Source organism: Camelus dromedarius, chromosome 16 (assembly GCF_036321535.1).
Source record: "Camelus dromedarius isolate mCamDro1 chromosome 16, mCamDro1.pat, whole genome shotgun sequence".
Classification (NCBI taxonomy): Eukaryota; Metazoa; Chordata; class Mammalia; order Artiodactyla; family Camelidae; genus Camelus; species Camelus dromedarius.
In genome coordinates, this window is record NC_087451.1 from 57,735,852 (window position 1) to 57,756,455 (window position 20,604).

At 58.0% G+C, this 20,604-nt stretch overlaps 2 protein-coding genes across 23 annotated transcripts in view; both read right to left on the bottom strand.

Annotated features, from left to right (window-relative positions):
• The window catches only part of CACNA1G (calcium voltage-gated channel subunit alpha1 G), a 61,590-nt gene extending 54,310 nt beyond the window's left edge, over positions 1 to 7,280 (bottom strand). For 12 of the 21 annotated variants that reach the window (XM_031469552.2, XM_031469549.2, XM_031469550.2 and 9 more), the window contains exon 1: positions 6,757 to 7,279. In XM_031469552.2, coding sequence (XP_031325412.2) covers positions 6,757 to 6,998 — 242 coding nt within the window. In that variant the 5' untranslated portion in view covers positions 6,999 to 7,279. Of the gene's footprint in view, positions 1 to 6,756 lie in introns of all 21 variants that reach the window. The other 9 variants (XM_031469555.2, XM_031469545.2, XM_031469541.2 and 6 more) reach the window with 1 other exon arrangement.
• A 5,190-nt stretch (positions 7,281 to 12,470) lies between these two features.
• SPATA20 (spermatogenesis associated 20) lies at positions 12,471 to 20,569 on the bottom strand. Of its 2 annotated transcripts, XM_031469567.2 has the most exons (16): positions 20,467 to 20,569; positions 19,341 to 19,520; positions 19,172 to 19,236; positions 18,834 to 18,988; positions 18,612 to 18,755; positions 18,309 to 18,510; positions 17,786 to 17,916; positions 17,569 to 17,673; positions 17,251 to 17,325; positions 16,944 to 17,153; positions 16,669 to 16,861; positions 16,166 to 16,334; positions 15,676 to 15,887; positions 14,128 to 14,327; positions 12,986 to 13,066; positions 12,471 to 12,832 (listed from the first exon to the last, which is right to left on the bottom strand). In XM_031469567.2, exons 1-16 carry the CDS (start codon positions 20,541 to 20,543, stop codon positions 12,662 to 12,664), a joined length of 2,370 nt encoding a protein of 789 aa, XP_031325427.2. In that variant the 5' UTR covers positions 20,544 to 20,569; the 3' UTR covers positions 12,471 to 12,661. The 2 variants fall into 2 exon arrangements, with proteins under 2 accessions (XP_031325427.2, XP_064352156.1); XM_064496086.1 differs by lacking the exon at positions 17,251 to 17,325 and having other exon boundaries at positions 20,467 to 20,564.
• Between the last annotated feature and the right edge of the window lie 35 nt (positions 20,570 to 20,604).

Consider the following 20,604-nt stretch of genomic DNA (forward strand, 5'->3'; position numbering starts at 1 on the left):
GCTTGTGGAAATGCCAGGCACCAAGAGTTTGCTGCTGAATCTGAATCCTATTCTCCCTACCTCACAGGGAAGATGTGAGAAGCAAATGAGATAATGTATGTGAATGTGTGACACAAACCTAAAGTCGGATTATGCCTGCCTTACAGTTTACCAAGCACTTTCTCAGCGTGCCACATTTGATGCTCACAGCAGCCCCATGAAGTACCCAGGCTAGATCATCTTCTTCCCCAGGACCCAAGGAAACTGAGGCCCAGACAGCCAAAATCACGTACTGAAGGTCACGAGAGAAACCTGGATGAGACTGAGGTTTCCAAGCTTCTAATCTGGGATAGCAGCTTCCATTGCTGGGCAGGCTGCTGAGAAGGAGCTGTCATGACCACACCAGCCCCAGACACACAGGCCGAGGCAGACAGGCACCACAGAACCGGAGCCTCAGGCTGCCTCTTCCACCAGCAGCTCCTGGCCTCTCAAAGCCCTCAGATGGCCTCCAGACACATTCACGCATTTAAGTAATGAGGACCCACTACACACCAGGCCCTGTGCTAGACATAAGCCCCTGGCCTGTTACTAGCGGACAGTACCCTGTGTACAGACCATGCCACCATCACACCTTCTTATGGTTTCCAGCAAAGCCCCACCCCAGATCCACTAAAACAGAAGGTTTTGCAGCAAGGGGGAGAGAAGGATCCTCCTAAACCCTGAGTCTTTCCACATAGTGGATTTCATTAAGGGGTTCACTTCCAGTCCATCAACAGGAGGATGTACAAAGTGGCCTCTGAACCTTAGAAGGTTCTGGGTACTAGACTCACAGATAAGCGACCAAGCATCCTATTTTTCTCAAGGGAAATATGAGAGGGGTAGGGTAGAGCAAAGAGGCTAGAAACCAGCAGAGAGTCGGGGGCTGGGGAAAGGAGAAGGTCCGAGGGTGGAGGTAGGGAGGGTGTCATGGCCGCCTACAACATTACCCACCAAGCCAGACTCCATGCGTTGGAGACAGCCTGGAGTACATGGAAGCTTCCTGTCATAACTCCACTTCTGGAGTGAGAAGGCTGTGACCAGCGACCCAAGGACTTTCCTCGAAGCTGGGCCCAGCCATACCCACTCTCTGTCCTGAACCTTCCCACTCTAGGAGCCCACATTCAATCCCCTCACAGCCCTCCTACCCTTTCCTGTCACCCAGGCCCTTTTCCATGAGACTCACATCCCTTCCCACTGACAGGTACCCAAGCTTCCCAAAGCACTGCAATTTCCCTAAACTCACATCCTCACAAGATGTTAAATAAATAAAAAAAAAAAAGTTCTAGGTTTTTGGGGTAAGTAGACGGAAGGGGGAAATGAAGAGTGCTGTTTCCATAGAGCTATTTTCCTGAGTGGAGCCACAGCCCAATGGATCTCTCCCCAGAATGGGGGTTGGCCAGGGGTCATCCTGAAAAAAAGGGGACAAGGAGGGAGCTCCATTGAGGCCATCAACTGGAAAGGGAAGGACACAATTACCCTCAAGAACTGGTCTGCTTTCTCCAAGCTAGCCCCCTTCCCTCCACTGCTCTGGAAGGGATTCATGTGAGCAGATGTCTCTACATGAGGGGAGGTGGGTAGTTCTGGGGAGAGGGGCTCCCGAGATACCTGTTTGGACCCTTCTAATGGCAGGGATTCCACCATGTCACCTGTGGCCTTGTCTCATCTCTCTCACTGAGCCAAGGGAACTCTGATATATCTAAGCCCCCACAGCGCTTGGAGTGGTATGTGCCTGGCATGTAGCGGATGATCAGTACATGGGAAGAATAAATGAATAAGTCAATCCATCAATCAGTCTCCCTGCCTAGAAGCCAGATGTATCTCCCCATTCATGTTTTCCTGCTTTGCTTCTATAGTGAGGAATTGATTATAACTGGGTGGTGGGGATGGGGAGAAGAGACACCGTAGAGGAGCTGTCCCTCCTTCTGTCCCCACCTTACACATGCTCACACTGGGGCCTCTTATAGCCAGAGTCTGCCTCCAGATAACCCCACCTCCAGCTCTTAACCACAGAAGCCCCATCTCAAGAGGCCCCTTGGCAATTCACCTGACTCCCAGGTACATCCTGCCCACTCTCACCTCTCCCTTTTCCCTACAGATAAACGTAAATGGACAGGGAAAACACCAAAGCACAGGAAAATTTGGGACAATCTCAATGGAGGAATAATTAATGGCAGTGGGGGGGGGGGGTCTTTCACCCTTCTCAGGGTAGGGCTCATTTCCTTGGGAATATGGCCATATGTCACTGCGTGATGTTCCTCTGTCGCCATAACAACAGGAGGATGTGTCACCAGGTGGTGTGGATTTGTTGCCTTGGTAATTAAAGGGACCCCTTCACACATGAACTCCCCTCATCCAGGCTGCTGTCTTGTCCTCATGCAAGGAAGAGGAAGCAGGGAGACCCACAGGTTATCAGGTTGGGGGGAAACCATGTGACAAGTCCCCATGGCAACCAAGGGAATGGGGGACACTGGTTGCCATAGCGACTATGAGAGACCTGTGCAGTCACATGTCTACTGTTGCTATGGTGACTGTCCGGGCTGGAGTGGATCCCAAAGGGGGAGGTGGGTAGGAGAGGGGAGGATCTTTCTTCTCCTCACAACCCACCATCAAAAGCAGAGAAAAAGGAAATGGCAGGGTGAGGAACCCCACTCACGTCCCTCCTCCTCTTCTCCCTCCAGGAGAGAGAACTAGAGCATGTTATCTGCACAACTGAGTCCTCTCTGCGGGGCTTTATCTAGAGCCCTTGTCTAATCTGGCAGCTACAAGGGAGAGGAAGGTGGAACAAGAGGGGAGGAGGGCTGGGCCACCTCTATGGGCCCAGGGGGCTCTGGGCAGGAAGCAGGCCCTCCAGCTGTCCCATTCCCCACGAGGAGCCTGGAAATCTGAGACTGGGGAGCACTGAAGAGGAAAAGGGCCCAGGTCCAGGAATCCTGGCCTCCTAGTACTCGGTGGGAAGGTGGAGTGCTTGTCTCATTCACCCCTGGAGAGGCTGGTGTCTATGGGGTTCAGCATTCCCCCAGCAGGGGGAGATCTCGGGGTTCAGGAGCGGGGCTCTGCTAAGGAGGCGGAAAGGGGGATTCCCCTAGCCGAGCCCCTACTCCCACAGGCCTGTTTGCCAGTGGTCTCCCCGCCGCCCGCTCCAGCGTGTGGGTGTGTGGGGAGAGAGGTTTCCAGCTGAACTGAAAACTGAAGCCCGAGGAAAGGCAGCCAGCCCCACCCAGAGACAGAGACACAAGAGAGCCGGCCCGCTGGAATCTTTCTGAGGGGAAATAGGCCAGAAATCTGATTCAAACGTCTGTGATTCGTGTGTGTGTGTGTGTGTGTGTGTGTGTGTGTGTGTGTGTGTGTGTGAGCATGCATGTCTGCGTGTGTGAGCAGTTGTGTCTGTCGCCATCCTGGCTGAGGCAGGCAGGGCGGGGTGAGAGCTGGGGCGGGAGCAGGCAAGGGGTGAAGGGGGGCTGTGTCATGGGGGTAATCCCAGGAATGGCTCCAACTGGCACTGTAGGTGATAGGGAGTCCCCCAACAGTTCGATGGAGCAGAGTGTGTGTGTATGACCCAGAAGAAAGGTGGGTCTGGGGCAGAAAGAGTGCCAGGGGATGTTCTGGCCCTCTTCGGTCCGGTTCAGTTCCCCAGGACAAGCTCTTCTCCCCAGAACTCCCTCTGGAGAGCCTTGGGTTTGAAAATGAGAGGGAATTGGTGAGAAGCCAGGAGGAGCACCTCCCATTCCATTTCCTCTGAGGACCAAAATGGAGACCTCTCCCTAGGTAAAAGAAGCAGGGAAATTTGGGAGACTGGGACAGTGGCAAGGAAAACTCCAGAAATTCCTGGTGCCCCCTTTCCTCCAGACGCACACACTCAGACACACACAGCGACACAGTCACATACTCACTCACTTCTGGAAGCCATTAGGGCTCCCGCTGTTCAGGCCTCCCCCTTCTCCTCCCCCTACTCCTGGCAGGCTCCCTTCTCCCCCTCTGGCCCCTTTCCCACTCCCCTTCTCGGCATCCCAAATGCCAGCCTGTGATTTCCAAATGAGAAAAAGCTGTGCTGGGCTCTGAGCTTGGAGAAACTCCTACACAAACTTCCAGATGTGACACAACAGCCGGAGAGGGAATGCTCAGGATCTCCTTCCCGGGAGGGGCACTCACTCCCTCACACTTGAAGAAACACACACTGCAATGTCCAACACTCCTTCCCCTATAACCTGGGAGGAGGGGACCTTTCTAACTCTGAATTGACCGTCCTTGAGTCCCCGGTCTCCTCAGTAACCAAACACGCACTTCCGAGCCCCTCCTTCCATACGCTTCCCTTCCTCCCTCCCTCCCCCTTCCAACACATACACACACACACACACACATACACACGCACACTCACACACTACTTCCTACCTGGGTCTAGATCTCCTTTCTAGGAAACCTGGTCTCTTAAAGAGGCTAAGAGAGGAAGGGGCTGAGAAAAATGTCAAGAAGATGCTAACTAGCTTCAGTTAGTTGAGGGAAGGTGTCCTTACATCCCTCCAGCTCAGAGGTGCAGAGAGGAACCTTGTGGAGCCAAAGGAAGCCTCACAGATACCAACAAGAGAGAAAGGGAAAGACTGAGGCCCAAGAGTCAGTCCAGAGCCCCTCTGGCAGTGAAAACACAGGTTTCCCTTGATACGTGGGTGGGATGGGAGTTGGGGGAGCACATCTCAGGCTTGTCCAGACCTAGTGATGCCAATGCCCCACACCCCAGAATCCCTGAGGCATGCACTGGGCCCCCATCTCTCTTCTCTCATTCTCGCTCTCTTCACTTCCCCCACCCAGAACCCTCAAGGAAGGAATCTGACCCCAGACCATCCACCAGTACCTGAACATAAGGCAGGTGCGCAGATGCTAGTCAAGAGGTCTGGTTTTGAAGGAGGAGGGAAAGGAGAGAGGATTTCTCCACCTCCTCCTGGGCTCCTGAGAAGGAGGGGATGAGTCTGGTGCTTTTTCCCAAAAAGGGTGGGATTAGGAGTGGAGAGGAGGGATGCCCTGAGCCTGTTGTTTTCAGACACATTTGTTCCCCATCTCCATCCCTACCACTGAGAAAGGAGCCTGGGATGGGGGGCCCAAGATGTGCCTGTTCCACAGGCCCACAGACCACTGAGGCCCCCACCTTTTTTCTGCAGCTCAGAAAGAAAGGAAGGAGCAGAGGGTGGATAGAGCGTATGATGAGAGGAGCTTCCTATAGACCCACGGGAGGATGGGGGTTGGGGGGACCCAGACTCACATCCCTGCTTTGCGCACTAGAGGCAGCAGAGCTGCAGAGAGTGAGGGCGGCACCAAGCTCCCCCCACCACTTCCCCAAAGCAGAGTCCCAGCTGGGCTCTTAGGGGTTACAAGGGAGAACGGAGGTCTCCCACCCTGGGTCCAAAAGAGCCTCTAAGTTGAGAGGAAAGAGCCAAGAGAAGCTGTCAAGACCTGGAATGGCAGTGCACCCCCCTTCTTTCCAGCAGTGGCGGGACCCACTTGGGGAACCCGGAGCCAGGAGCCAGGAGCCAGGGCATTAGTCAAGCAGTATTTTGTGCTAGGGGCTAAGGGGGAGATGCCACCGGGATGAGGGGTCTGGGGTCTTCCACACCATTTCAGACTGGGCAGAGGATAGGAGGCAGTGCTAAATCTATCGCCCTGGAATGTGGGGCTTGCACTCCACAAACCTATCCAAGGGGTAGACATGGGGTGGTGGACCTGAGTCTTCCTTAATGAACGGGCTCACAGTCTCACTGCCCTCCTCCCCCACCCCGTACTTTCCTGGAGGGCTGTGGTTTCCCATACCTGCTCTGCGATCAGGCGGGAGCACTCCTACAGAAAGGGGATGGGTAACTTGGGTCAGCTTAATACCATCCCCCATTTGCTAAAGCTCCTGCCACAGTCTTTCCCTCCACAGGAAAAAAATTAAGCACAAAACTCCCCAACCCAACCTTAAGCACCCAACACTGAATAAAGAATTGGGAAGAAGGGAGGCACTCTGAGCACTGGGCTCTTACTGAAAGGGTCTCTACTCCAGATCTGGGGGCAGACAGCTTCCCTCCACCACATCTTGTTCTCATTCTGGGCCCCTGACATCAGCCGCCGCCGGAATCTCCTTGTTGTGCCTCCAACCCGCGGGGTGGGGGTGGGGGTTAGGACCTGGTCCCCGCCCCCCAGCATCTCCCTCTGGGTCAGTAAAAACGTCAGCCTCAAGGACCAGGTCGGGGGATCTGACCCTAGAATCCACTGCAAACTTTGGAGCGGGGGCAGGAGGGAAACCCAGGAGATTGAGATCCCCCCTCCCCCGTCCCCTCAGCTTCCTCCCCACCCCACCCCCCAAACTCGGAAACCAAACCCAGCTCGCTAACCGGCGGCGGGCGGAGTAGAGCTCTCAGGCTCCCGAAGCTTCCCACATCTGGAGTATGACGACCCTCCCCTGCCCACATCTGGAGAGCATCCAGCTACAAACCAATGGGGCACGTCTCCTCTCTTTTCCTGGCCTGGATCCCAGCCCCCCAAGGAGGACTGAGGTGTGTGTACCGAGGTGGGGCTCGCCTGGGGTATCTGCCAAACCTGTTCGTGTCTCTGCTACCACTCTGACAACCCCTCCCCTCTTTAACAGCCCCCGTTTCAACTGCCCACCTTCCAGGCTCACTTCTCCGACTCACCTAGCTTTTGGTCCCCTGAGGCGGCGCGGCCCGCCCCCCTGCAGACCCCCGAGCCCGGCCGTCGTGCCCCGGAGGATATGGGTTACAGACCGTGCGGAGACACCAGCTCCGCGGGCGGCTGTCCTGGCTCAAGTAGAAGAAAACCACCGGGGCCAGTGCAGGGTATGGAAGCCCCTCCGCCTCGGAGTCCACGCTGCCTGGGTCCTTTTCCGCCGACCCCGGCCCCGGCCGGCCCCCGGCCCCCGACAGGTCGTTGAGCCGCATGAAGCTCCGGGGCTGTCCTGACTCCTCGGCGCCCGCTCCATCCTCCTCCTCGTCCATCCTCTGGCCAGCCGGGGCCCCGGGAGGTCTCGAGAGGGGCGAGCGGCGCCCCTCACAGGAGGTGTCCTCACGCAACCGGGGGGCCCCGGCAGGGGCGCATGTGGGGGGCTCTAGGTCTCAGGCTGAGCCCCCGGGAGGGCCAATTCAGCCCAGCTCCCCCTGCCCGCAGGGGCATGCTGCCCGCGGGGCGCCGGGTCGCAGGGAAGCCCCGCCCGGCGCGAGTCCCGCTTCCCCAGGGCCCCTGGGGTCCCCCGGGCCAGCCGGCTGGCTCCCCCTCACTTTGTTCCGGCTTCTTCGCTTCGCGCCCAGGCTCCAGTCGCCAGATTCGGCGCTACCTTCGGCGAAGCGGCCCCAAGAAGGGGAGAGAGAAGGGGGAAGGAGGGCGGGGGGTCCGGGGAGGGGCGCCCCCTCTTCCCGCGGCGCAGCTGGAGCAGGATCTAAGGGGTCAGCATCGTCCCGGCTCCGCGCCAGCGGCGGCGGGGGAGGGGAGGATGAATCTCTTCGGGGGTGGGTTTGGAGGGGGTGAGGGGTGGCTCTTTCCTCCGCCCGGCGGCGGGCTCACCGTCCGGGAGGGGCGGGGAGGTGGTGGGGGGCCGTCCCGGGCGGGGGTGGAGGCGGAGATGCCGCCGCCGCAGCCTCCGCGGTGGCTGCCGCTGCCGTAGCTGTCGCCGGCGCCACTGCCTCCTCCTCCGGCCGAGACGCGGAGCGAGCAAGCGAAAGCGGCGGCGAGGAGCCCGGCGCACACCACAGCTGGATCCCTCACTCCAACTTCAAGCCTCGGCCCCGCCTTTCCCCAGCCAGCCCCGCAGCCAATCGCCGCGCGCCGCCGGCTCCGAACCTCATGCCCATTGGCCGGCCGCCGTGGCAGTGCGGGCGGGGGCGCCGGGGAGAGAGCCACAGCTGGAATCCGGTTCCCACCCCAAAGCCTGGGACCGCCCCTCTCCCCTCCCCTTGCCCCTGGTGTTCGCTCCCGAAGGCCGGAGCCAATTAGACGGCTACCCAGACCGAACCCACTTTCCTATTGGCCGTTGGGGTCTCAGGGACTCCTCTGGAGGGGGCCCCAGGAATCAGAGTATTTGACGCGGGGTCCTGGGATAGCGCCACCGGCCTCCGGGCATCCTTTGTCCACGACCCCTGAATTGGACCACAGCCGGAGGGCGGGGCTCAGCTCTGGGCGGGCCTGGAGCTGAAGGGAGGCAGCCCGCCTCGGAGTGAGGGATGTGACCAGGGTCCTGGGGAGAAATCCCGGGTCTCCACCTGATTAATCGCCCACCCTGGAGTTGAGCCTGGGAGCAGGAGTGAGGAAGGGGCGAGCAGAGCGGGATGTCGCAGGGGTAGGGATTCAGGCTGAAGGAGGCTGGTCTTAGGGAAATGGGCGGAGCCAAGGAAAGGCCGGGGTAGGCAAGGTCTGGGCGTGGCCTCCACTGACCTCAGGCTTGTTGATCCTCCACCCAGGTCCACTTCTGAGAGTTTGACCCTAATTTTCTAACCCTAACTCGCTGACTCTGACCTCACGCTGACACTCCTGAGCTTCACGAGAGGGCTTCGTGCTTGAACACGTGGCCCCAGGCAGGTCACGCCAGACCCAGAGCCTAGATCCCCAAGAGCAGCTGCAGAGCAGAGGGGAACCTGCAAATGGACCTGCGGGGATCTCAAGTATGTGGGAGGGGATGGAAGCATAGAGCTGGGCTTTGCCGACTCTTCACCTGCGAAGGTTCACCAAGCCCCCACTCCGTGCCTCAGTTTTTCCTCGAGTTCCAACACTGCCTAGGGGGAGGCTGTCCTCAAAACAGGAGCTTCGTGAAGCTGCTTTACTTGCACGCCTCCACCTTACCCAGCGAGTCCTCGAGGCTTTCCACTCTTGCACACACATGTGCAGACCCCGGCCCTTGCCCCTCCTCACCTTCCTGACTCCCCGGGCTCAGTCAGCTCCAGCTCCCTCTCGCCGCTGGTGCTATCCCTAAAGGATATGGGTACCCGGGAGCCGGGTGCTGAGCGCCGAGGTGAGGTGGGGCGGGGAGGGCATCCAGGATTAGACGTCGGGTATCGCTTCCCCACCTCTGCGCGAGGTAGAGACGGCAGAGCCAAACAGGTCAGTCAGTTCCCTCTCCCGAGACAACGGGGGCTCTTACGCCACTGCGGAGAGGCAGAGGGATGGACCGGATGACCTCCTGCGCTCGTCCCGACTTCCCAGCGTTTTTTCATTCTCCCAAGGCTGCACCACCCACGCCTCCCGCCGCGTGGTGTGGGTGTCTCAGCTCCCTCCCAGGCGAGTTGCGGGGAGTGCAGTGAGGAGGGCAGAGAGGCTGCTGCTCTGTCGCCTCCCAGGTTGCCCTTTCGCCAAATCCCGGCACAGAGTTGTGCAAATGAGGCCGGGCTCATTTGCATTTCATGCTAATAAGCAGATCCCTTAAGTGCCTTTCTCTCCTGGCAGGAGTCTCTGCTCTCATTCCGAGTGCGCCCGCACCAGAGTCTTGAACTGGCAGTGGTCTTCTGGGAGAGGGGCCTATTTACGGTTGGCTCCACCCATCTGACACCTTCCCCTTTAACGGTCTGCAGTCTGCCTAGCCTGCCTGCCCTTCCCAGACAGGATCAAGAGGCCCCAGCACCAGCAGCCAGAGGTAGTGACTGTAATCATACCCTCCTAGCACAGGGAGAAACGAGGTCAGAGAGGCTGGCCCAGCCCAATGGTCGGGTTTCCTGATGGTCAGCAGGCCCCACACCTTCATCCATCATCGAGGCCACCCCACCACCCCCAACTCTGGGCTGAACTCAGTTCTAGAACATATTCAGAAAGGGGGACAGATGTGTACCATCTGAACAAATCATCCCTGGGCTTGTGGCCCGGGGTGATCTGCACCTAAGGCATCCTGACCCCTGTACAGGACACCAGGGGACTCTGACATCCCTGTCAGAGAGCTGTTAACCCCAGTGGGGAGATGAGGAGCGAGGCAGTATCCACGAAGAAGGCATATGAAGCCGTGGAATGGTCTCTGACTCCCACCCTCCAAGCTTCAGCTCTGACATCACCTCCTCTGAGTGGCCTTCTTTCAGCAAGTATTGCAGTGCCTACTAAGTGCCAAAGTGCTAAGGACATAGTACTGGGCCAGACAAGAGTCCACAGCCTCAGAGCACGTGACCCAGCCTGGGATTACGTCTGCATCTGTAGTAATGAAATGGCTGGCTCCCACTCTAGGCTCTAAATTCCCTGAGGGCAGGGACTCTGTCCACTTTGCTCACCAGTTTGGCACATAGTAGGTGCTTAATAAATCTTTATTAAGTGAATGAATAACATCAGGCAGAGAGGGGGAAAGAAAGGGACAAGAGATTCCTTTCTCTGGGTCTCAGTTGGCTTAACTCTTGTCTAAGAGCTCTTCTGGTTTTGAGGGAGAACCCCCAATTGAGCCCTGCTCCACCAGCCCCTCCGGCCCTCTCCATCCCTCTCCCATTTACACCTCCCTCACAGCCTGGCTGGCTCCCTCAGGAACTGAGAGAATTTTCCCATAGGTGATGCTCTCTGCTCAGCAATGATACATTGTCCTATTTAGTCACCTCATAGCCTTGGGAGTTGGATGGTTGCTGGGTGGGAGTTGGGTGGTATTTTTTAGATAAGGAAACTGAAGCTCCAAGAGATGTAATTACTTAAATGACTGCCCAAACTAGGAGACCCTTGTCTCCCATGGCCCTGGCACACAGCTCCTCCAGGACAGTCTTGCCAATAGAGCAAGGATCATACCCAAGAGGGCCCAGCAAAGGGGAAGAGAGGCTGAGGACTTAAAACTCCACAGCTGAGCAAGACTTATGTTCAGCCTTGCTCTCTTTAGGAAATGCAAGCACTCCCAAGAGAACTAACCCTTTAAGGCCCTAACTCCTTTCTCTGAATCCATTTACTGAATCTCATTGTCAAGTACATGCCTGATACCAGGGGAAGGGAGAAAGGAGACACAGAGCAGAAAGAAGATGGGAGGGAGGGGTAGAAAACATCAAGTACCCTCCTTCAGAGCTGTGCCTGGACCTCCTAGGGGAAGAGGCAGCCTTACTGGTCTTCATTGTACCCTACAAAGAACTAGATGTATTGAGCAGTTTCAGGCCAATCTCTCACCCTCTCTGGGCCTTGAACATCTATCCCTATGAGGCCAAAGGTACCTGCCTTGCCACCTCATTCATGAGGGTCAATGGGATGACAGAGGCAAGAGGGCTTTGCAAACTGCCCAGACCTTTGCAAAGCCAGGGCTGGGGCTGCCAAAAAGGCCACCTGTGCTTCCCCATGCTCCACACTCCCTCTTCACTGCCCCCTAGACCAGGCTCTGCTTGCCCAGCCCTCAGACTTCCTGGCAAGACTGAGGAAGGCTCCATCCAGAAAGAGGCCAGCTGACCTTGTTGGCCAGAACCCTAATCCTCTCCAGATGGGCTGGTGGCTTGCACCAAGGGCCCAGCTGCCCAGACAAAGCTGACCTGGGTCCCAGTGACCATGTGTGGCTGCGAGTGACTGTGTGCAGGGGGTAGCCGTAGTCCCGAGCAGACCTTGGAGTGACTCAGTCCAGTTTCCCAGCTCCTTCCTGTCCCATCCCTTCCTGCTGCTGACACCCCCACAAGCAGTGGCCCCATTCACACTTCGTCTCCAGCAGCCTCTTCTGATTCTGTATTGTTTGGCCCTGGGGCTACAAGGATGCCTAGATCAGCAGACCCCTGAGCGGCCTGATGTTGGGGACAGCCCATCACCCTACACTTGCCCTTCCGAAAGCATGCTTCCCAGTTCCCTTCCCCAGTGGAAGCTAGATGGGGGTTCTGGGGCCTGTGAAGTTTCAGGTGCAAGGATGGAGCATGCAAGCATCTCCCAATATTGAGGAAACAGGAGGAGGTCACAAGAAGACAGAGGCTTTACCTGCAGCAGGAAGGACTCAGGTTTGGAGGATTTTTAACCCAACAGATATTCCAAATGAAAGGGAACTCTTTCCCTGGACTGGCTTATATGAAAGCAGGGGGATGGACAATATAACCTTCTGCAGGGAGGCAAGGACCTAGATGGATACCCCCAAAGAAATGTCCTTTGTCCTGATAGCAGTAGATCCCAAAATGGGCCAGAGCACATGCAAATGTCGCCATCTCATGAAAAATAAAAGCTCATGTGAAGCATCTCCCTGCGTCTTCCCTAGCTTAAAACTGGAGGAGACTATCTGAAGGGAGGGTGGTCCCTTTTCTTAACCCTGCCTGAGGGCAAGGACTGGCCTTTCCCCTCCAGTACAAGTCCACACCCCAATCTCCACCCCTGGAGGTCCCCGACCTCAGTTTCACTCAGATTGCAATGACCACGGATGGAGTCAGGGTCAGCTTGTCATCCGTGAAGGGGGAAAAGGAATCCCAGAAGGGGAAGGGGTCAGCCAGGGGCTCCCAGCAAAAGGGGCCCTGGCTGCTGGTTCCCAGGCTGGAGCCTGAGGCCCCTCCCTCACAAGCAAGGCCAAGGCCCTGAGGTTACCGCGGGACGCTGTTAGGTTTATTCCAGTGTGAGTGTGTGCCCACAGTGGGGCAGCAAGGATGGCCGAGGCCACCTGGTGACAGGGTGTCCAGGGATGGCCACAGGTTCTGCAGGGCCCTGTAGGGCCTGAGTCTCTGGTCGGCTGGGAAGCTCCACCTTCTGCCCCAGCCTGAGGTGGCGGAGGCAGTCACTGATGTAGCAGTTTCCGTAGTTCACAGGGCTCGGTGATGGGCATCGAGCAGGCCTGATTCTCACACACGTAGGCAGTGGCTCGGTCCTCTAGCCGTCGCAGGGTACTCAGGAAGGGCAGCTGGCGGGACAGGAAGCTCGAGGGGTCCCCATTGGCCAGAATCAGCACCTGAGAGAGCAGGAGAGTAGAGAGGGTCACCTGGGGCACTGGGACACTGGTATGGCCCACGAGTGGGTTTCTTTCCCCCAGGCCTTCAGAAGAGCTGGAGATATTGGGGATCTGAGGAGGGGAGGGGATTCGGGCAAGGGAGGTAGACAAAACCTTGTTAGGGATGTAGATGGAGTGGACACACTGCAACAGAGCCTTGGTGTCCTTGGCCTGGGGGTCTCCACAGATCACAATCTGGACAGAAGAGAAAGATTACTCCAGTGACAGGTGCAGAGGGGCTGGACACAGACCTACCAGGGCTTCCCTATCCCCTGCCAGGGCTTCCTCCTGCCACTCCACCCTATATGCCTAAGAAGGAAAGGGGACTCAGCTCAGCATCCCCCAGACCAGCTGCCAGGAGGTTACAACAGATTCACTGCTCAGCAGGTGGGAACACATACACACACACTCACACACACACACACAAGAATACACAAAGTGACAGTGTCATACATAGTGGTAAAAGTACAAACACAGGGAGATGTACACATGGGTGGAGACAACAGCACACACACAAGATTTGATACACTGGAAGATACATAAACACACAGCAACCCATAAACAGGGAGACAGAGTTGTCACACTGACAAACAGCAGATGCCCCTGGAGAAGCAGATATTACACAAACACCACACTCACACACACACACACACACACACATACAAAGGCAAAAATATATAGGCAAACATGCAAATATAAGCAAGCAAACCTGAACACAGAGCACACACATGCAGACAGGCAATCACATAGTGGTGAACACTCCCACCAGCACCCACTCATAAAGGCAGGCAACAGACACACAGTCACCTACTGCCAGGGTCATAGACATCCAGATGCACGCACACAGCAAAAACACACATAGGGACACAGACAAGCATACACCTGCACTCGCTACACCACTGACCTAACTACACTGACACAAAGATATACAGAGAAACACTTCACAAACCACAGGGACCCATATTTAGCCCCTGCCCCTGCCCTCTCTCAGGAGAGCCCAAGTCACAGGCACTCACACACGCACCTGTCAGAAGCCTGCCTCAGACACACTCACACAGACGCCTCCCCCTGCACCAAGCAGCCTTACAAATGTTCCTGTGGGACACTTCCACACACACTCACATAGGGCCACAAACTCATGGACCTGAGTTCTAGGGACAGCCCCAGGAACCCCACTCTGTGCCTCCATCCTCCACAGTGGCCCCAGCTCCCCTCCCACCCATGGCTCTAGCCAGAGTGCCCTCGCTGCACCATACCTGCTTGAGGGTCTGCTGGTGGGCTGAGAGGGCGCGGACCATCTCGGGTAATGCCACCGGGACACGGCGCATGCGCTCGGAGAAGGCAGTCAGTAGGCACACACACTTGTCCATCCAGTCCTTGTGGCCGGTGAAGCCGTGCAGCCGAAGCAGGTTGTGGGCTGACACAGAGTTAGCACTAGGCTCTGCGCCATCCTGGTCTGCAGGGCACAGGGGCGAGGGCTGAGAGGGTGGGTCACTGAGTCCCAGGACCTCGCCCCAGGTCTGACAGCATAACACCAGCACCAGCGGATACTGACCCTTTGCGCTCTCACACACATCCTCAACTCCACCTGTTCCACGCTGAGCTGTTGGGCCCCAAGCTTCCCATCTCACTGCTGATTTCTCCATCCAGCCACCCAGCTACCCCTCCCTCCCTCTCCCTCACCTCTCACTTCCAATCCACCCACAAGTCTGCCAGGTCCTTGTCCAGAACAGACCCAATCTGACCACTTCTCCCATCTAGTACATCCACCTCACCTGGGCCTTCACCAACACTTGCCTGGACTGAACACCTCTAACAGCCTCCTAACTGGCCACCCTGTTTCCCCTGCCCCCATCCCTTCTCCACCATTAGTCAGAGTGACATTCTTAGACCTAAACCAGAGAAGATCACAACCCACTTAAAATCCATCAGCCCCTTCCATTCCATGCCACACCTACAAGACCCTGCAGGGGTCCAGACCCACCCACCTTGGTACCCCCCTCCTCTCACACGCTGGCCTCTGCCCCTCCACCATTCTCCAGGGTGCAGGCTGCCCTTTCAGAGCCCCTCACAGGCAGTTCCCTCCACCTGAAATCCCTCTCCTGCTCCTCCATAACCACACGGCCTATATGGCCCCCAGCCCTTGGTTAAATGACACCTGTCACAGGTTTAATCTGACTCCCCTCGCTGAGTTGGCTCCACTGTTATTCTCTGAGGGCCCTTTCAGTCATTCAGCTAACATTTATTGAACACCCAGTTATGTACCAGGCCTGTACTAAACCCTGGGAACATTTGAGTGAGGGGAGAGACCATCAATGGACCAGATGCATCAGGTGATGCTAAGAGAAAAGTCAGGGACAGCAAGAATGGAGGGCAGCCCCTACTTCTTGTGGTACTCACAATTTTAACTGCCTGTTTATGTGTGCATTTTTGCTTTAAATCTGTCTGTTAGCTGTGTCCTCTACTACACAGTAAGCTTTATAAGGGTAAGGATTAAGTTGGCCTTGTTCAATATATGAGTTTAGGCAAGGCAGTGCTACTAACAGCTAAGTTAATCTTTACAACAACCTTATAAGGGAATGCCGACGTTAGCTCCATTTTGCATGCTGAGAAACTGAGGCTCTGAAATATAACAAGACCAGCCTGAGGTCACTCAGTTAATGAGTGGTGGAGATATGAACCCAGGTGGGCCTGGCCCTGCCCACACTGGCTCTTCACCACCACCCTGTGCTTACACCTCTCCCAGGGAAAACCAAGCCCCACTTGGGTCCAGGACCCCAGGCCAGCTCCACACCCTCACTGACCGTCCTTGAGACGCAGGGGCAGGCCAGCCCCCAGCTCGGCCTCACTGCAGAAGTAGCCGCCACCCCGGGAGTCCCAGAAGAGCCTGTCCTGTGTGTCCTGCAGCCGCAAAGCCCACTCGAGCCACGCGCTCTCCTGGGAGGCCTCGTACAAGTCCAGCAGGCCCCGAACCACAAAGGCGTAGTCCTCCAGGAAGCCCCAGCATGGCGGGTTGCTGGAGGGACAGGCATCGGGGAGGGGCAAGCCAGGGACAGAAGGGCTTTCACAGGGGAGGCCCTTTTCCCGCTTACTTTCATTTATCCCTTAAAATCTACCTTTCGGGCAGGTCCCCTTAGCCCACTTCCCAGATGAGCAAAAGGGCCCAGGGAAGCTGAGAGCTCACAGCAGGCAGACAGCAGTCAGGACGAGGGCCCACCCTGAGGGGAGGAGCGGGGTGGAGACAGGCATGGGGTGCCCAGGGAGGCAAGCGTTCCCGGACTGCCCGGCCCCTACCTGTGTTCCACGGTCCCCCCGGACCCTGCATAGCAGGTTCTCTTCAGCCGGCCGCTGGCCACGTCAAACATGTGCCGCTTTAGGAACTTGGCACCATTGATGGCATAGTTAATCAGCCTCTCCTGGCCCAGAACAGCCCCGGTCACGGCATAGCCAGACACCATTAGTCCTGGAGGGAGGAGACACCGGTGGTCATGCGACGCTGGCCGGGGCCCTCCAGGTGTGTCCACTGCAGCCCATCATGTCCTGATTCCTCCCTGGAGCAACAGGGTGAGTAAATTTGTTTTGAGCTCCAGCACCAGGCAGGGCTGGGCTCCTGGCCCCTGCATTTGACCTTGGGTGGATTATTTTAACTTTCTAAGCCTCAGTTTGTTCATTTGTAAATTGAGGGCAATAAACCTAACAAAGAAAGAGTTAATATTTAGCAGGTGCTTGTCATCCAGAAGGGGCGTCATGAAGGGTAATTCTAGAAACGGGTCAGGCTTGAGCCTCAGCCACCCCACCGTTCCAGGCGGCCAGCATCTTGCTGTCCAGGTGCGGCTTTGGCCGATGTTTCCGGGCCTGGAAGAGCTTCTCGAGGCCTGCATTGAGTAAAGTCCGCACGGCCTCCACGTCCAGGCCAAAGCGGGCAGCAGTCAGCTCCAGAGAATACCGGACGGTCAGCACATTCTGGCCCTGCAGCTCCCCCTTGGGGTCCTGAGGAAAACAGCCCTTGTCCGAAGGAGTCCGCTTGCCCGTCCAGCTTCAGGTTCCCCCCTGCATCCCCAGTAGTCCTCACCTGGCTGGGGCTGATGTTGCCAGCTTCCGTGAGCCCATAGTGCTTCGTGAGCAGCTGGCCTGAGGTCAGCGGCTCCGTGGCGCCCGGCACGGGCTCAGGAAGGAGCTGCTGGACCTCTTTGACCGTCCACACGTAGAAGGCGCCCTCTTTGGGCCTCATGCCCCGCTCGGGGGGCGAGTCCGCGTCCTCAGCACTACAGAAGCCTCCAGACTGTGGGGAGGGGAGAGTTGGCTGGCCTCACCCTTCGGGGCAGCGGAGGCCCTGAGCCCTCCCGCAGCCAAGCCCGCCTGCCTCAGTGGACACACACCCGGTGACTCAGGTTTCGTGTCACGTACTGCAGAATGCCTTTGGCAACATCAGAGTAGAACTCATCCCCAGAGATCTGAGTGGGGAGGAAAGAGGCTGTAAACCGAGGTCCCTGGGGTGACCCAGGTATAGGAGTGTTGGGGGAGGCAGTCAGTGTTCTCCCAGGAGGGTAGGGAGGGAGCCTGGGTAGTGGACATGTGAGAGAGAATTAGAGGTGAGGTTAAGGGGGAGCCGCAAGTCACCAGGAAGGCCCTGAAAGGGGCAGCAGGGGAAAGGTGGATAGGCTGTGTCTCTGCTCTGGGCTGGGGTCAGGGGTCACCTGATAGGCCTGTGAATAGGCCACTGTGAGCTGCGCCTGGTCATACAGCATCTTCTCAAAGTGGGGGACGTGCCACTGGCGGTCTGTGGAGTAGCGGTGGAAGCCCTGTGCCAGGCGGGACACAGGGCTGGAGGCCGATCCCAGGCGCTGCCCCCACCCACTGCCCCACCCAGCAGCCTCCCACTGCCCTCTCCAGGGAATGCCAAACCCCCCTCACCTGCCCCACGTGGTCTCGGATGCCCCCATTGGCCATCATCTTCAGGGTGTGCAAGGCCATCTGCTGGGCCCGAGAGCCATCCTGGGTGAGCCGATGGCTGAGCCAGTAGGAGAACAGGAAGCTGAGAATCACTGCGGGCACCAAGAGCATGCAGGTCAGAGGGCAGGGAGGCCAGGGCAAGAGCAAGGTGTTCGGGCCCTTGGCCAGGCTGGGGTTAGGAGTTCACTCAATAGCAGTCTCTCTGGATAGGCTCAGGGTCAGGAGGTCAATGGTCAACCCAGGAGATGGATGATTGTTGTCTACGTCAGTGTCAGAGGGTCCCTGCTGAGACCACAAGTCAGGTCTTCACTAGATAGCTACTGCCAGACTGACCGACAGGCTGGCGGTCATGAGATCACTGGCCAGACAGGAGAGTGGGAGGTTAATGCCCAAGTCAGGCATCAGGAGATCACTGCCGAGGACAGGCCTCGTCACTCAGAGGGCCAGGCTGGGGCTGGAGTGGGCGTGCACAGGGGATGCTGACCCGGCGTGGGAAACTTGGGGGCCTCAGCGAAGCCACCATACTCCTCGTCATAGCCCTCGTCCAGCTGCTGGAAGCAGCGGCTATTCATGGTGGCAGCAGAGGGTGGCAGCTGGCGGTCTCCCATGCTGATCTCCGACCGGGCCAGCAGAGCTGTGGTGACACGCTGGCTGTTTTCTAGCAGGGTACTCTTGTTCTGCTTCCACTGCGGGAGGCAGAGCAGACCTGGGGGTCAGCACAGGGTAGGGGTCCCTTGCTCCCCTACCCTTGACTCCCATCCCCCACCACCCCCCAGCGCACACCCACCTGGTCCCGTATCCTCATCAACACCGTGCGAAAGCCAACTCGGGTCAAGCCATCCTCAGGGGGGAAATAGGTGCCCCCCACAAAGGGCTGTAGATTGGGAGTCAGCCACACACTCATGGGCCAGCCCCCACCACTGCTGGTGGCCTGGCAGAGAGAGGGCAAGGGTGAGGCGAGAGGCCCTATGTGCATGGGCAACGCCCCCACCAAGGGACAACCTCTCACCTGCACAAAGGTCATATACACCTTGTCCACATCCGGCCGCTCCTCCCGGTCCACCTTCACGCTGACGAAGTCCTCATTGAGCAGGCGGCCAATCTCCTCGTTCTGGAAGGACTCCTCCTCCATCATGTGGCACCAGTGGCAGGTGGAGTACCCCACTGGAATGGGGCCACAGGGGCCGGGGGTGCCCGTGACTGGTCAGAGAGGGACCAGCCAAGGGGCCCCAGCTGGACTGAAGAGGCCCTGGCACTAGTTTCCTGGGAGGTCCCCAGGCCCAGAGATCCTTCTCCCCACCCCCACCACTCCCCTCCACCCATCCCAGGGAAGGCGGGTGCATTTACCTGAAAGGAAAATTGGCTTGTTTTCTTTCCTGGCCTTGTCGAAGGCTTCCTGTCCCCAGGGGTACCTAGGCCCGGCAGGGTGGGGCATCATTCACTAGCCCGGGAGATGGGATGGTGTTGTGAGTCCAGCTGCCCCCGCCCCCAGGAGGGAAGCAAGAGAGGTACTTACCAGTCCACAGGGTTGTAGGCATGTTGCAGGAGGTACGGTGACTTCTCATTGATCAGGCGGTTGGGGACCTTCTGAGGTGTGGACTGAGAGCAGTTAGTCCGGCTTGCCTTCCCTCCAGCAGGCATGGGCACTGAACTACCGACTGTCACACTTCGGTCTTTGTCCCGGGAGGAGCTCCCCCTGGGATGGGCAGGGGGTCAGGTGAGGAGTTTCTACAAGCTCCCGCTGTGCCTACCCCAGAGGCCCACCTGACCCCATCCTTCCCTCTGACACCCCTCCTGGAACCCCCTGCTCCCAGTCCAACGGACCTTTCTGAACCACGGGGGAGACCGTGGACTTTGTGCTCCCCCTTGTGTTTTTGGGGGGGTGAAGAAAGGTGGCTCATTGGGGGCTCCCTGACAGGTTAGTCTCCCCCAACTTTTCAGACCTGGCGGTGGGAAGGATGATGACTGTGAGGTCAGGGTGAGTCACAATGGGTGGAATGGTCCTTCAGGCTCCATTCTCTCCCCCTAACAGGCCCCACCCCATGGTGGCTGTGCTGGAGGAGTCTCTGTCATGTCTGGGTGTGATCTGGGCAGGCAGGCTGCCCGCTCCTGGGTCTGGGACTGGACCAGGTGAGGCACAACGGGAGGAAAATTGACACCCGGGGCTCCCTCTCTCAACATCCACCCACTGAGCACCTCTACGGGGCCAGGTCCTGTGCCAGACCCCCATGACTCCCGAAGAATCAGAAACTGGCCCTGATCTCAGGGCGCTCAGCCTGGGAGGGTGGCACTGTGGGGCAGACCTAAATACTGACAGGCCCCTGCAGCAATGACTGTAACAGGCCAGCCCAGGGTGCTGTTGGACAAGGACCCTCAGCCCAGCACTGGGGTTCATAGAAGGCTTCCTGAAGGCGGTGTCAGAACAGAGTCCCTAGGCAAGCTAGCCCTGCAGCTGGCGGGGAGAGGTGGAGAAGGGCGTTACTGCTTGGGCCAGGTCTCGGGTGCGGACTTGGGGCGGTGGGTTGGGGGAGGCAGGCATGAGGGGGTGGCTGGGCAGGCACTGGGGGCCGGCGCCAGGACAACTGGCTCCGGAGCCCCGCAGGCGCAGGGCGCGCCGCAGCGGCCCACTCGCCCGCCTGTACCTGCAGCTCGCGGCGAGGCCGGGCCCGGCGCGGGGCAGCAGGAGACCGCGGAACCGCCAGGCCCGCGCGCCCAGCATGGCTGCTGGCGGCCGCGGGCCGGGACGCCGCGGACAGGAAGGGAGGGCGGGAGAGAGGCTG

Coding starts and splice junctions, on each gene's coding strand:
- SPATA20 (XM_031469567.2), bottom strand. CDS start 20,543: ATGCTGGGCGCGCGGGCCTGGCGGTTCCGCGGTCTCCTGCTGCCCCGC. Junction 17,326..17,568: donor CCTATTCACAGGCCTATCAG/GTGACCCCTGAC, acceptor CTCCCCACTCAG/ATCTCTGGGGATGAGTTCTA. Junction 17,154..17,250: donor CACGAAACCTGAGTCACCGG/GTGTGTGTCCAC, acceptor CCCTCCCCACAG/TCTGGAGGCTTCTGTAGTGC.